The 13186-nt window shown below is 42.3% G+C and overlaps 1 protein-coding gene across 2 annotated transcripts in view; it reads left to right on the top strand.

Annotated features, from left to right (window-relative positions):
- GALNT17 (polypeptide N-acetylgalactosaminyltransferase 17) overlaps positions 1-13186 on the top strand; it is a 432211-nt gene that overhangs the window by 319356 nt on the left and 99669 nt on the right. For both annotated transcript variants that reach the window (XM_025425743.3, XM_049111043.1), the window contains one exon: positions 827-944. In XM_025425743.3, coding sequence (XP_025281528.1) covers positions 827-944 — 118 coding nt within the window. The remainder of the gene's footprint in view (positions 1-826; positions 945-13186) is intronic.

Genomic DNA, 13186 nt, shown 5'->3' with positions numbered 1-13186 from the left:
CTATTGCCCAGGGGTTCTCATCTTGTCACGCAGCTGTTGCCAGAGCTGCCACAGGAACCGTTGCTATGTTTGCAGACCCCGTGTGTGTGAGAACATCCTGTGTAAGCTTCCCAGAAGCCGGGTTGCCACTGGATGCTTTGGGTATCCTAATTGGTCTGAAGCTAAAACAGAGCTTTAGGGAGAGAGGTAGTATGAGAATTGAGGACTTCAGGGAAGTTTCTTGATTTGCCAGAGTGAAATCCAACACCTGTTGTGACATTGCCTGCAGAGGGACTTCTGGTACTATCACCTTAGTGGCTTTAGCTTCTCCCTTTTTTTAAAAAATTAAGATTTAATTGACATGTAACATTGGGTTAGGTGTACAACACGTTGACTTGATACATTGATATATGGCAGTATGATCACCACCATAGCATTAGCCTGTGTCTCCTTCACGTCACATAATTATCTTTCACTTTGTAGTGAAAACATTTGAGATCTAGTCTCATAGTACGTGGTGCAGGTATTCTTGACTATAATCACAGCGCTGTGCCCTCAATCTCCAGAATGTATTCATCTTCAAACTCCAAGTGTAGAGCCTTTTGACCAGCATCTCCCCAATTCCCCCTTCTAACTAACCACCATTCTACTCTGCTTCTATGAGTTCAACCTTTTTAGATTCCATATATAAGTGAGAACATAGAATATTTTCCTTTCTCTGTCTGACTTATCTCACTTAGCCCAACACCTGCAAGGCTCTCCTGTTGCAAATGGTAGGATTTCCTTCTTTCTCTCGGCCGAACAATACACCTGTCAGCTGACTGTAACTTCTTTCTCTCTCCCGCAGGACTCCAGCCATGATTGGCTGCTCCTTTGTGGTCAACAGGAAGTTTTTTGGTGAAATCGGTCTTCTCGACCCTGGAATGGATGTGTATGGGGGAGAAAATATCGAACTTGGAATCAAGGTTTGTGCGTGGCATCCCCCATGGGATGGTTTATTTATGGTTTATTTATGGTTTCTCCCCATGGTTTATTTATGTTTGTGAGCAGAGCTGTTGGTCACCCTGAATGTGTATTTAAAGCTTCTTTGGCTGGTAAATGGCAGAGGCATTCACCCAGCCTCGCTCTTGAGGATGTGCCAGCAGGGTTGTACCCTCTTTGGTGGGGGGGGGGGTTCCCCTGGGCTTTCCTTTCTCCAAAGATTGAACAATGTGTTTCATGCTTTGGTGACCCAATTTAGACATGACCAGAGAGTTTGGTTCCCGCTTCCATCCAGTTTTAATTCTTCCGTTAAGTTTTTCTTAAAATTAGATGATCTCCTCAATGAGTACTTCTATCTCATGCATTTTGACAATTCATGTGCACCAGAGAACCATCAGATGCCAGAATATGCCAGAAGAGAGGGGGACCATGTTCTGTGGGACCTTTCTTTTCCTTTCCTTAGAAATGTTTCTAAGGAGGGTGGGGGGGAGAGGAATGATAAGATGCAGAATGGGCCTCTTGCTGGACCCAGCCCAGATCAGCCTCACTGTTAGGTATCTTGTTATATACAGTTGACGTTTAACACAAGCTTGAACTGCACGGGTTCCCTTATATGCAGACTTTTTCGATAAATACAGTATAATATTGTAAATGTATTTCTCTGCCTTATGGTCTTTTTAATTACAATTTTTCCTCTAGCTTCCTTTATCATGAAAATACAGGATATAATACACATAACACACAACATACGTGTTAATCTGCTGTTGAAGGTATCAGTAAGGCTTCTGGTCAGCAGTGGGCTATGAGTAGTTAAGTTTCTGGAGAGTCAAGGGTTTATTTATGGAGTTTTAACTGCACGCAGGTGGTCAGTGCCCTAAACTCCCGTGTTGTTCAGGGGTCAGTTGTACTGTGTTTTGCTTAAGATTTTGTTTGAAAAAAAAAAATGAATTCCAGTGTAGAAAAAATGCAAGTTGGCCACATTGATGCATTCCAACCTCTTTGTTTTAGAGTTAAGATAAACGAACCCCAGCCAGGAGCTGGGGTGGGTGCTCCTTGAGGACACGGTGACCACTTGACTCCATGTCTTCATCCATGCCACAGAGGAGGTAGTGGGGGCACCCCCAGCTGGGGCCTCTGTGCCCACTGCCCTTTGTCCCGAACCTTTGCATACCTGAGCCCCTGGGAAGCAGGCTTGTTGGAAACAGCTCAGAAAACAATTGTAAGGTTTAACATTTACTGAATTTCTTTTGCATCCCTCTACCACACTCACTTTCGTTCTACTGGGCAGACACTGGGACGGATCGCCCACCCCAGTCAAAGCCTGCTTTTTACATCTGATCTCTCTTGTTTATCCCTAACTGCTCAGTACCTCCCATCAGCCCCACATCTACCCTTCAACACCCTTGGTGGAATGAAAGGCGGCGTGCCCTCATGATGTCATGTCCTTCTGGGCTGCAGGACTGAAAGGGGATGGTGAGGACTTTCCCTGCCTCCTGAAATCACTCCCTTTTGAGGATTGCAGTCTCTTCCTGTGCTTTCCATGTCAGGCTGGGTTCTTTCCTCGATGGAATTTGTATAGGATTTCTTTGTAAAGCCCTGAAATTAAAAAGCCCATGAATAAGTGATTATAGTGAATATACTTGTCATTCATCCATTTGGAGTTTAACTGAAGAAAAAGATCTGGGCCCAGCATGTTGAACTGGGCCTATAACTTAGACCTCTAACCTTCCTCCGGCCCTTCTCATTTCTCTTTGTGCTGTTCTGCTGCCCCCCCCCCTTTTTTTTTGAGTTCTCATTGACCTCTGGCATGCCCTAGAACTTATTTATTATGAGTATTGTTTTTCTCTACCTTGCCCTCACTAGATTACAAGCTTTATGGGACCCAGATCTTTGTTGGGCTCACCTTTGTGTCCCAAGCATTAGAACCATGCTCGGCATGTGGCTCAGTAGGAGCCTGTTAGATTAAGGCCGGGATGAAGGTCTGTTAGGAGTCTGTGATGACTTGTTCCAGGTACCTATCTGTGAAAGAAACGAGCTGATAGAAGCCCTACATTGAAAGAGTTAAGCTTTTTATTTTTATTTTTGAGATAAGAGAGATTTGGATGTCTCTATATGCTGCTAGAAGGAAGTCCATGAAGAGTAAGATGTCGCCAACAGAGGGGAGAACCAGATGGTGGGTGGAGCACTGCCCCTGTGGAGCTAGGGACACAGGTAGAGGGATTATGGGGACAGGGGGGGATGCCCAGATTTGATTGCCATTGCCCACTGCATTCTGGGGAACACAGGCTGCGACAGCAGAATTCAGTGCTACGACTGGGGAAGACTCTTTTGGACTACCCACACTTGGAAAAGCATTTGCTTTGCACCAACTTGGACCTTGCAAAGGTCTGTGGGGGGTGCTCTGCCCCCCAGGCTCAGTGGTGATGATAGTGACAGTGCTGTGTGGCTGGCCCCACCCATGAAGGGGGCAGGGGGCTTGGCCGTTTCCACCTTGAAGCACAGCCAGCACACCAAAGCCTGGGTCGCACCAGCTCAGGGGCCGGTGAGTTCTACTCCACTGCTCCTTGTGAACAGGCTGGAGTGAACAGTCCACGGAGCCGGCTCCCAGCCTTAGCTGTACTTCAGTCCAGCTCCTGGCTGCTCTCTGCACGCCTTTTGAAAGCTTCACATGGATTAGGGCACAGATGCCACCCTCCAGTGCGATTACCTGCCTCTTACTGTATACTCAGGTATATCCAGTGTCCCACTGGAGACGTGGGACTGTTCGTGCCTTATTTCCCATTGATCATGTGGTCCTGTGAGTTATCAGCCAACTCTGGAGAAGCCTTGGTTTTCTGTCAGGGCTTAAAGCAAGAGGTGAGTGCTATGGGGTCTTCAAGGCCACAGCCTGCATCGAGGGTCCCTGTAGCTGCCGTATACACGCACTGTTCTTTGGTTCACACGGTGTGGTCCTCGACCAGCAGCACTGACTTCATCAGGGAGCTTATTACACATGCGGATTCTCGGGCCCCACTTCATTCCTGCTGAATCCGATGCTCTGGGGTGCATTTCAGCAAACCTGTATTTTAACAAGCTTCCCCGGTGATTCTGTTCCACACCGTGACCTAGCCCGCTTCTTGGCAAATGCCTACCTTTCCTCAGAAAGGAGCTCAGATGAGGATCCACATCTTTCAAGGCCTTCTTCTTGGTGGCCCTCACAGCCACCGCAGCCCCACAGGGAGACGTTCCTCCTCCCCCCATCCTGCACGGCCTGGGCCCTCTTGGGTACCAGCCCGTGAAGGTACCGGGCAGGTGTTTGGACCAAGCAACTATGGGGTTTCTGATTACATGAAGTAATCTGTTTTACAAACTATATTCATTATCTTTCATTCTGTGCTATGTTATGCTGCTCAGAACACAAATTACGTGGAATAGTAAATACATTGTTAAGAAAGCCATTCCTATTGCTTGAAAAAAAAATCAGAGCTTTGTTTGATATACACACAAAGACACACACACATATACAGTTATAGAAACGAACCTACAAGAAATGACACAAAATTGGGGCGCCAGGGTCGCTCAGTCAGTTAAGCATCTGCCTTTGGCTCAGGTCATAATCTCAGGGTCCTGGGATCCAGTCTTGTGTCGGGCTTCCTGCTCACTGGAGACTCTGCTACCCCCTTTCCCTCTGCCCCCTGCCTTGTTCATGCTCTTTCTCTTGCTCTGCTCTACTCATTGTCTTCTCAAATAAATAAATACAATCTTTAAGGACTCCTGGGTGGCTCAGTTGTTGAGCGTCTGCCTTTGGCTCAGGGCGTGATCCCAGGGTCCTGGAGTTGAGTCCTGCATCGGGCTCTCCCTCTGCCTATGTCTCTGCCTCTCTCTTTACGTCTCTCTTGAATAAATAAATAAAATATTTTAAAAATAAAAATAAACAAATATAATCTTTTAAAAAAAGAGAAATGACACAGAATCTTATGCTTTAGTTAAGTAGGAAAGTTTTGATATGAGAACACTTCCTTTGTGATTTTTTTCACCAAGAAATAGGTCCATCTGCAATCTTTCTGACTCTTCTTTGACATTTTTTATTACTTTTGATTTCCATCCTCAGGAAGGGTAGATGTATCACAAGAATAAAAGTACAAAGTCCTACTATGGTTCAGGAGAAAAAAACACCAGCAGGGTTGATTCTTGGGCTGTTGTTTAGGTGAAAGGCAGCTTGCCTGTGACCAAAGCAATTGATACAGGAAAGGGAAAAAAATATTTTTAGGACCCAGAAAATAAATGAGATTAGAAATGAAAGATATCAAAAAAAAAAAAAAGAAATGAAAGATATCATCTTGTACTGAGTAACATTAATCAGAAACTATTAACAAGGCATATTATTGTAACATGTCTAAATGGTAAGAGAGAAAAAAATCTCCAAGGACAGAAGACCAGATAGATTACTTTTAAGTGGTGTAAAATCAGATGGCCTCAGATTTCCCTAATATATCAGACTTCTCTGGGAAGAAGAGGCACTATCTTATTCTGAAGCCTTATAAAAAAGAGTGGCACACAAGTCTACTGAATCCTGTTGGGCAGCCATTCCCAAAGAAGGACAAGAGAAGGACTGTACCAGATCCTCAGACTCTCAGAAAGTATCTTTGCTTGATCAGGACCCCAAGGACTGTGTGTGTGTGTACATTTTGGTAAGTATTTGTGAACCAGTGATTCATGATGCAGGTCAGTAAACTAGAGGGTATGGGAAGGCACAGGGGTGATGGAGCCCCAGGGGCTTCCCCCTGGTGAAGCCTTTACAGGAGGCTCAGCAACAGTCATGGCTAAGAATCAGACTCACGTCATGGTGAGCAATAGGCAGAGGATATGTGTATTTTAGTTTGCTCAGAGTGATAGTGATGTTCTTAAACAGCAGAGTCTGATTTGGCTGCCACAGCTGCTGGCTGCATGGTGCATGGTGTCTCTGGGGCCATGTCATTTTCCTAAGGGATTGGGATGCCATTCTCATGACCCAAGTGGGCCCAAGGGTAGCATCCCTGCCATCTGGCCCAGCCCAGTCCACTTGAGTTCAAGACTCCAAAGACCTGCAGGGTTACCCACAGGTGCTGGTCTTCATGGTTCCTGAGCCAGTTAGGGTAACGACAGCAGCAGATTTGAAGGACTGCCCCCTTCAAAGGGTCATTTGGAAATTATAGGCTGTCTGGAGTGGCCAAAACCCCAGACCCCCAAAGGTGTTCCACTCACACTGGTCTCTTGCTCACAGTTTTTCTTCCCACCTTATCTCTTGTCTCTTTCAAGCTGATGGTGTAGTTTGGTCCAACTCTGAAGGCCTGAGTATCGGGGGTGGGGCCTGGTATACATACAGTCCCAGTTTGAGTCTGAAAATCTGAGGCCTGGGAGTGCTGATGACTGAGGGCAGAAGAAGATGGATGTCGGAGATCCCTGGGTGGCTCAGCAGTTTAATGCCTGCCTTTGGTCCAGGGCATGATCCTGGAGTGCTGGGATCCAGCCCCACATCGGGCTCCCTGCATGGGGCCTGCTTCTCCCTCTGCCTGTGTCTCTGCCTCTCTGTGTGTGTGTGTGTGTGTGTGTGTGTGTGTGTGTGTGTCTCAGGAATAAATAAATCTTTTTTTAAAAAGGGGGGAATCCCTGGGTGGCTCAGCGGTTTAGTGCCTGCCTTTGGCCCGGAGCACGATCCTGGAGTCCCGGGATCGAGTCCCACATCGGGCTCCCTGCATGGAGCCTGCTTCTCCTTTCTCCTGTGTCTCTGCCTCTCTCTCTCTCTCTCTCTCTCTCTGTCTCTCTCTCTCTGTCTATCATAAATAAATAAATCTTTAAAAAAAAAAAAAGAAGATGGATGTCTTAGTTCAAACAGGAACATGACACAGCTCTGACTGGTGCCATGATCCCCACCCCAGCCACTCCTCCATTCATTTGGGACTCATCATCCCAGCACCCCTCTTAACCATCAGAAATCCCCCTGCCCTCTCCAAGACCCTTGACATTCAGAACCCTTGATGTCCAGAAGCCTCTTGTGACTTTTATCTTCCATTTGGAACTCTTGGGCCCAAGTCTGCTACATCTAGTGAATGTTGTGATTTGGATAATGGTCACTCCTGGGGGGAGACCAGACCACCAGCTCTGTTTGGTGTTCCCACTCCTTAGATTGTATGAGTCTTTGGTTCTCCCTTCCCTGCTGGCACTGGTCATACCTGGCTGTGTGAATCGCTTCCTTGTACAGGATTAGAGTATATCTGTAATAAAATTCAGAGTGAAGCTCCTGGTCAGCTAGGGATAGGGTTGGCCTTGGGGTTTCATGCACTGGCCTTTAATCTAGATGAATATATTATAGGTGGCCAACAGTTCAATGGAACACTTGTGAACAGAAAGGAGGTGTGTTGACTGCCCGCCCTGCTCTAGCCGGATTTCACTGGGGGCACCAGTGACTGACCTGGTTTCTACTTCCATAAAATTTATGGTCAGGCAGGAAAACCATTCATCTAATAACTAGCAGTGTGATCAGTATGAAGAGACAGGCTAGGAGGATGCTAGCAAGGGAATCCCTAGCAAGGGAGTATAACTTAGGCTAGGGAGTTGGGAAGAGCCTCCCTAAGGGGATGATGTTTAAGACTTTAAAAATAAGGTGAATTTAAATAGGCAAAGAAGGTGTGGGTGTGGAGTGTGGGAGTAAGACTATTCCAGGCAGTTTTAGTTATGCAAGATGAGTAAATCCTATAGATCCCCAGTACCGCATGATGCCTGTGGTTAATACTGCATTGCATCCTTCAGCATCCCCTAAGAGGGTAGATCTTTGTGTTGTATTTTTTATTAGTTTATTTTATTGATATATAATTGACATACATCACTGTATGAGTTTAAGTGGTACAGCATGTTGGTTTGAATTACATATTTTGTGACATGATTACTGCAGTTAGTTAGCATCTCATATGGGTACAATAAAAATAAAAAAGCAGAAAAAAATTCCTTATGATGAGAACTCTTAGGATTTACACTTTTAACTTTCATATAAATCCTAGAACAGTGTTGACTATACTCATCATGCTGTACGTTATATCCTTAGTACATAATTGTCTTATAATTGGAAGTTTGCACCTTTTCCCCTTCCTCCATCCCCTGCCTCTGGTAACTACAGATCTGATCTCTTTTTCTAAGAGTTTGTTTTTAAATTTTGCATATAAGTGAGATCATGTAGTATTTGTCTCTCTCTTTTTGACTTATGTCATTAGCATATACTGTCAAGGTCCATCCATATTATCACAAATGGCAGATTTCCTCGTTTTTTTATGGCTGAATAATATTTCATTATTGACAAATCAATTGATATACATATATAACGATTTGTAATTCATTTTTCTGTTAATGAATACTTAGGTTGTTTCCATGTCTTGACTATTATAAATAGTGCTGCTATAAACATGGAGGTGCATATATCTCTTGAAGGTAGCATTCTTATTTCACTTGGATACATTCCTCAGAGTGGAATTTCTGGATCATATGGTAGTTCTATTCTTAATTTTTTTGAGGATCTTCCATACTTTTCCATACTGAGTGCACTGATTTACATTCTTATCAACATTGTAGAAGGGGTCCTTTTCTTGTCTTTTTGATGATGGCCATTCTAATAGGCATGAAGTCATAGCTCATTGTGGTTTGATTTGCATTTCCCTGATGACTAGTGATGTTGATCATCACTTCATATACCTGTTGACTTTTCATATGTCTTCCTTGAAAAAATATCTATTCAGATCTTTTTTCCCAATTACTGATTTTTTCCTTTGAGTTGTATGAGTTATTTATAAATTTGGATATTAGCCCCTTATCAGATACAGAGTTTGCAAATATTTTTCCCATTCCATAAGTTGTCTCTTCACTTTGTTGATTACTTATTTTACTGTGCAGAGGCTTTTTAGTTTGATATAGTGCCATTTGCTTATTATCTGTGATGTTGCTCATGCTTTATGTGTCATATCCAAGAAATCATTGCCAATACCCTTGTCAAAAGAGCTCTTTTTCCGTTTTCTTCTAGAAGTTTCATGGTTCCACATCTTCCATTTAAGTCTTTAATACATTTTGAGTTAGTTTTTGTGAGAGTGGTGTTAAGATAGAAGTCCAATTTCTTTCTACTACATGTGAAGATCTTATTTTCCCAGCACTTTTTAAGAGATTGTCTTTTCTCTTTTGAGTACTCTTGGCTCCCTTGTCATATATTAGTTGACCATATATGTTGGAGTTTACTTCTGGGCTTTCAACCTATTCCGTAGGTCTGTATGTCTATTTTTATGTCTGTTTCACACATTTTGATTGATATAGTTTTGTAGTATAGCTTGAAATCAGGAAATGTGAGGCTTCTCACTTTGTACTTTCTTCTCAGGATGACTTTAGTTATTTGAAGTCTTTCATAGTTTCACATAAATTTTAGGATTGTTTTTTCTACTTCTGCAAAAAGTGACATTGGAATCTTGATAGGGATTACATTGAATCTATAGATGGCTTTTGGTAGTATGAACATTTTAACAATACTAATTCTTTCAATCCATGAACATGGGATATACTTTCACTTATTTGTGTCTTCATTAATTTCCTTCATCAATGTCCTACAGTTTTGAGAGTAGAGATCTTTTACCACCTAGGTTAAGTTTATTCCTAAGTATTTTATTATTTTGATGCTATTGTAAATGGGATCATTTTCTTTATTTCTTTTTGTCAGATACATTGTCAGATACATTGTTACTGTATAGCGATGCTACTGATTTTTGTATGTTAATTTTGTATCCTGGAATTTTACTGAATTCATTGATTAGACCTAACAGTTTTTTGGTGGAATCTTTACATTTTCTATATATACAACCATGTCATCTGTAACTAGAGAAAATTTTACACTTCCTTTTCAGTTTTGATGCCTTTTCTGAAATAAGGCAAATAAGGCAACATACTTGGCTTGTTTCTGATCTTAGAAGCAAAGATTTAAGTTTCACTACTGAGTTTTATATTAGCTCTGGGCTTATCATATATGGGCTTTATCATGTGAAATACATTTCTTTTGTACCTAATTTGTTTAGTTTTTTTTTTTTTAACATGAACAGATGTTGAATTTTGTCAAATGCTTTTTTTTTTTAAGATTTTATTTATTTATTCATGAGAGACAGAGAAAGAGAGAGAGAGAGAGGCAGAGACACAAGCAGAGGGAGAAGTAGGTTCCTTGTGGGAAGCCCAATGTGGGACTGGATCCCGGGTCTCCAGGATCAGGCCCTGGGCTGAAGGCATGCTAAGCCGCTGAGCCACCCGGGCTGCCCTTTTCAAATGCTTTTTCTGCATCTCGAGATGATCATATGATTTAAGGGTTCTTACCAAAAAATAATGATACTAACAGTAATAATTAATTAATAAAGAGTATGTTAGGGAACTTTTGGAGGTTATAGATATGTTATAACATAGATTGTGATGATGGTTCCATAGGTATATACATATCTTCAAACTCACCAAGGTGTATACATTAAATAAGGCTAGCTTTTTGTGTGTCAGTCATACTTTAATAAGATGTCTTAACAGAAAAATAATATTTTAGGAAGAGAGGATAGTATGTGCAAAGGTTTGGGATTCTGAAAGGGAAATATTCTGGAAACTGCAGGCATTCCAGATGTCTGGAGTAGAGAAAGAAAGAGGTAAACATATTGCATGTGGTGATAACAATCTGGGTGGGGCTTGGGTTATGGAAGACTTGTAAACGAGAATGTGGCTTTTCTTTAAGGACCACTGTGAACATATTGAAAAATGTCTTTTGAAAAAAAAAATATGTATGTGTATACACATATGGGTGTGGTGTGTGTTTGTGTGTGAGTGTGTAATACCATGTATACCATTACCCAGGCTCTTTGAAGGGATTTAAGGGAAGTGAGGTAGTATGACTTTTTCTTTTTTTAATAAAGGATCATTATGATGACCACATGGAAAATTATAAATTATAAAGCTGAGTAGACTCAGAGGAAGCAAGGCTCAGTGAGGAAATGTGGACTATGGTTGGGGCAGTGGGAGACACATGGGCAAATTCAGAAAGTAGAAGAGATAGTATAAGGGGAAGATTGAGTGTATGAAGGTAATAGTGGGAAGTGGGGGCCAAGGCTGGCGCCCACATTACTAGCTCTAGCAACTGGGAAATGCTACTGGAAATGGAAATGCTGCTCTGAGATAAGGAACACTATTGGAGGAGGGTTGTGAGAAGGCAGAAAGGTGATGCTTTCTGTTTAGTCCCTGAAACACTGGAGATTGTCCAGCAGGTAGTTGGCTGTGTAGAGATTAAGCTAAGGAGAGAGCTTAGGTCTGAAGTAGGCTTGAGTATCCTTGGTCCATCAATCATATCCAAAGTTGAAAGAGAGAAGTTGTGTAGAGAAAGGAGAAGAAAGGAAAATACAGAAGCCCAGAAAAAAAAGCAACATTTAAGGCATGAAAGGAATAACTGGGAATGAGGCTGAGAAGTAGGCCAGAATAAAAGAAAAACCAAGAGAGTGAGTTTGTGGCAGCTGAGAGAAGAGCATGTGTAGGTTCCCAGAGTTGGTCCTTTGGGAGGCATGGAGAGGAGAGAGTGGAGATGAGCACCATTCAGGAGGTATGATTAACAGCACCTGGTGAGTGATTGAATAGGAGGAATGAATGAAAAGTGAATGTGAAGGATGTTTCCCATCTTGCCCAGCAACTGGATTGATTCACTTAGTGAACAGGGGCACAGAGGAAGTTCTATAGGTGGAGACTTGAGTTCCGTCAGAAACATTGGGTTTAAGGAGTAGCAGTCCTTTGTAACCTACCAGAGATGTCAAAGGGAATGTAGGAGTAGGATGGAGTCCCAGTCAAGAGCGTGAATTGGTAGAAGAGTTCCAGTACAAATGCAGGGTGTTCACTATTTCACTAGGGGATCTGCAGGACTGTGGCACTTCGGGCTTAGAGCCGCTTAAAGGAGCTAGGGCATGGTGACACCTTTTATGGTTTGAGCCAATGGCCTGTTAAAGAGTTAGGAAAATAGTGTTATTGTTGTTATTGTTTTATTATAATTAACATATAGTGCTATATTACTTTCAGGTATATAATGGTTCAGCAATTCTATACATTACTCACTGCTCATCATGATAAATGTACTCTTGATCTCTTTTGTCTATTTCACCCATCCTCTATTGTCTATTTCACCCTCCCTCCCCTCTGGAAACCACCAGTTTGTTCTATTTAAGAGTCTTCTTTGTTTGTATCTTTCTTTTTTAAAGATTTTATTTATTTATTCATGAGAGACACAGAGAGAGAGGCAGAGACACAGGCAGAGGGAGAAGCAGGCTCCCTGCAGGGACCCTGACGTGGGACTCAATCCCGGGTCTCCAGGATCAGGCCCTAGGCTGAAGGCGGCACTAAACTGGTGAGCCACCCGGGCTGCCCTGTTTGTCTCTTTATTTTGTTTGTTTGTTTCATAAATTCTACATATGCATGAAATCATATGGTATTTGTCTTTCTCTTACTGACTTATTCACTTAGCATTCTACCTTCTAGTTATCGATGTTGTTGCAAATGGCAAGAACCCACCAGATGGGGGAAAGATACTTTCAAATGATATACCCAATAAGAGACTAATATGCAAAGTGTATAAAGAACTTATACAACTCAATGCCAAAAAAGCAAGAGCAAATAATCTGATTAAAAAATGGGCAGAGGACCTGAAGAGACATTTTTCCAAAGAAGGCATTACAGATGGCCAAAAGACACATAAAAAGATTTTTTTAAAGTGAGAACTCTTTATCTCTTTTTCTGCATATTTTTTTGGGAAAAGATTTTGGTTTTTAAAGATGTTTAGAATTTTCATATCTCTACTACATACCTCCGTTTCATACAAGTACATGAGTTTCCTAGAGGCTCATCCAGCCCCACTGTGTTCACCTGTTTGTTTCTATGACGATTCCCAAAAGGAGATGGTGAGGCCCCCACAAACTCCCCATCAGAACACCAGCTGATGAGCCACCTACCTGCAATGTTTTAAAATCCTCAGTGACACCTTGCCTTGCTCTTCTAGCTCTCACTGCTAAATGATATTCTCACCACGCTGCAGAATAGTGCCTTATAGGACATGGAAACAGAAAGTGAATTTAGCAGTTTTTGGCATTAGATACCAGGGCCATTTTGCTATCTTTATTAAAATGTATTGCTATTCCCTTAAAGAAGAAAAAATGAGCTAATGAATCTAGGAGAACTGAAA

The sequence above is a fragment of the Canis lupus genome, chromosome 6 (assembly GCF_003254725.2).
Source record: "Canis lupus dingo isolate Sandy chromosome 6, ASM325472v2, whole genome shotgun sequence".
NCBI classification, from domain to species: domain Eukaryota; kingdom Metazoa; phylum Chordata; class Mammalia; order Carnivora; family Canidae; genus Canis; species Canis lupus.
Note: the sequence above shows the minus strand (reverse complement) of the source record. Positions and strands in the feature narration are given on the sequence as shown.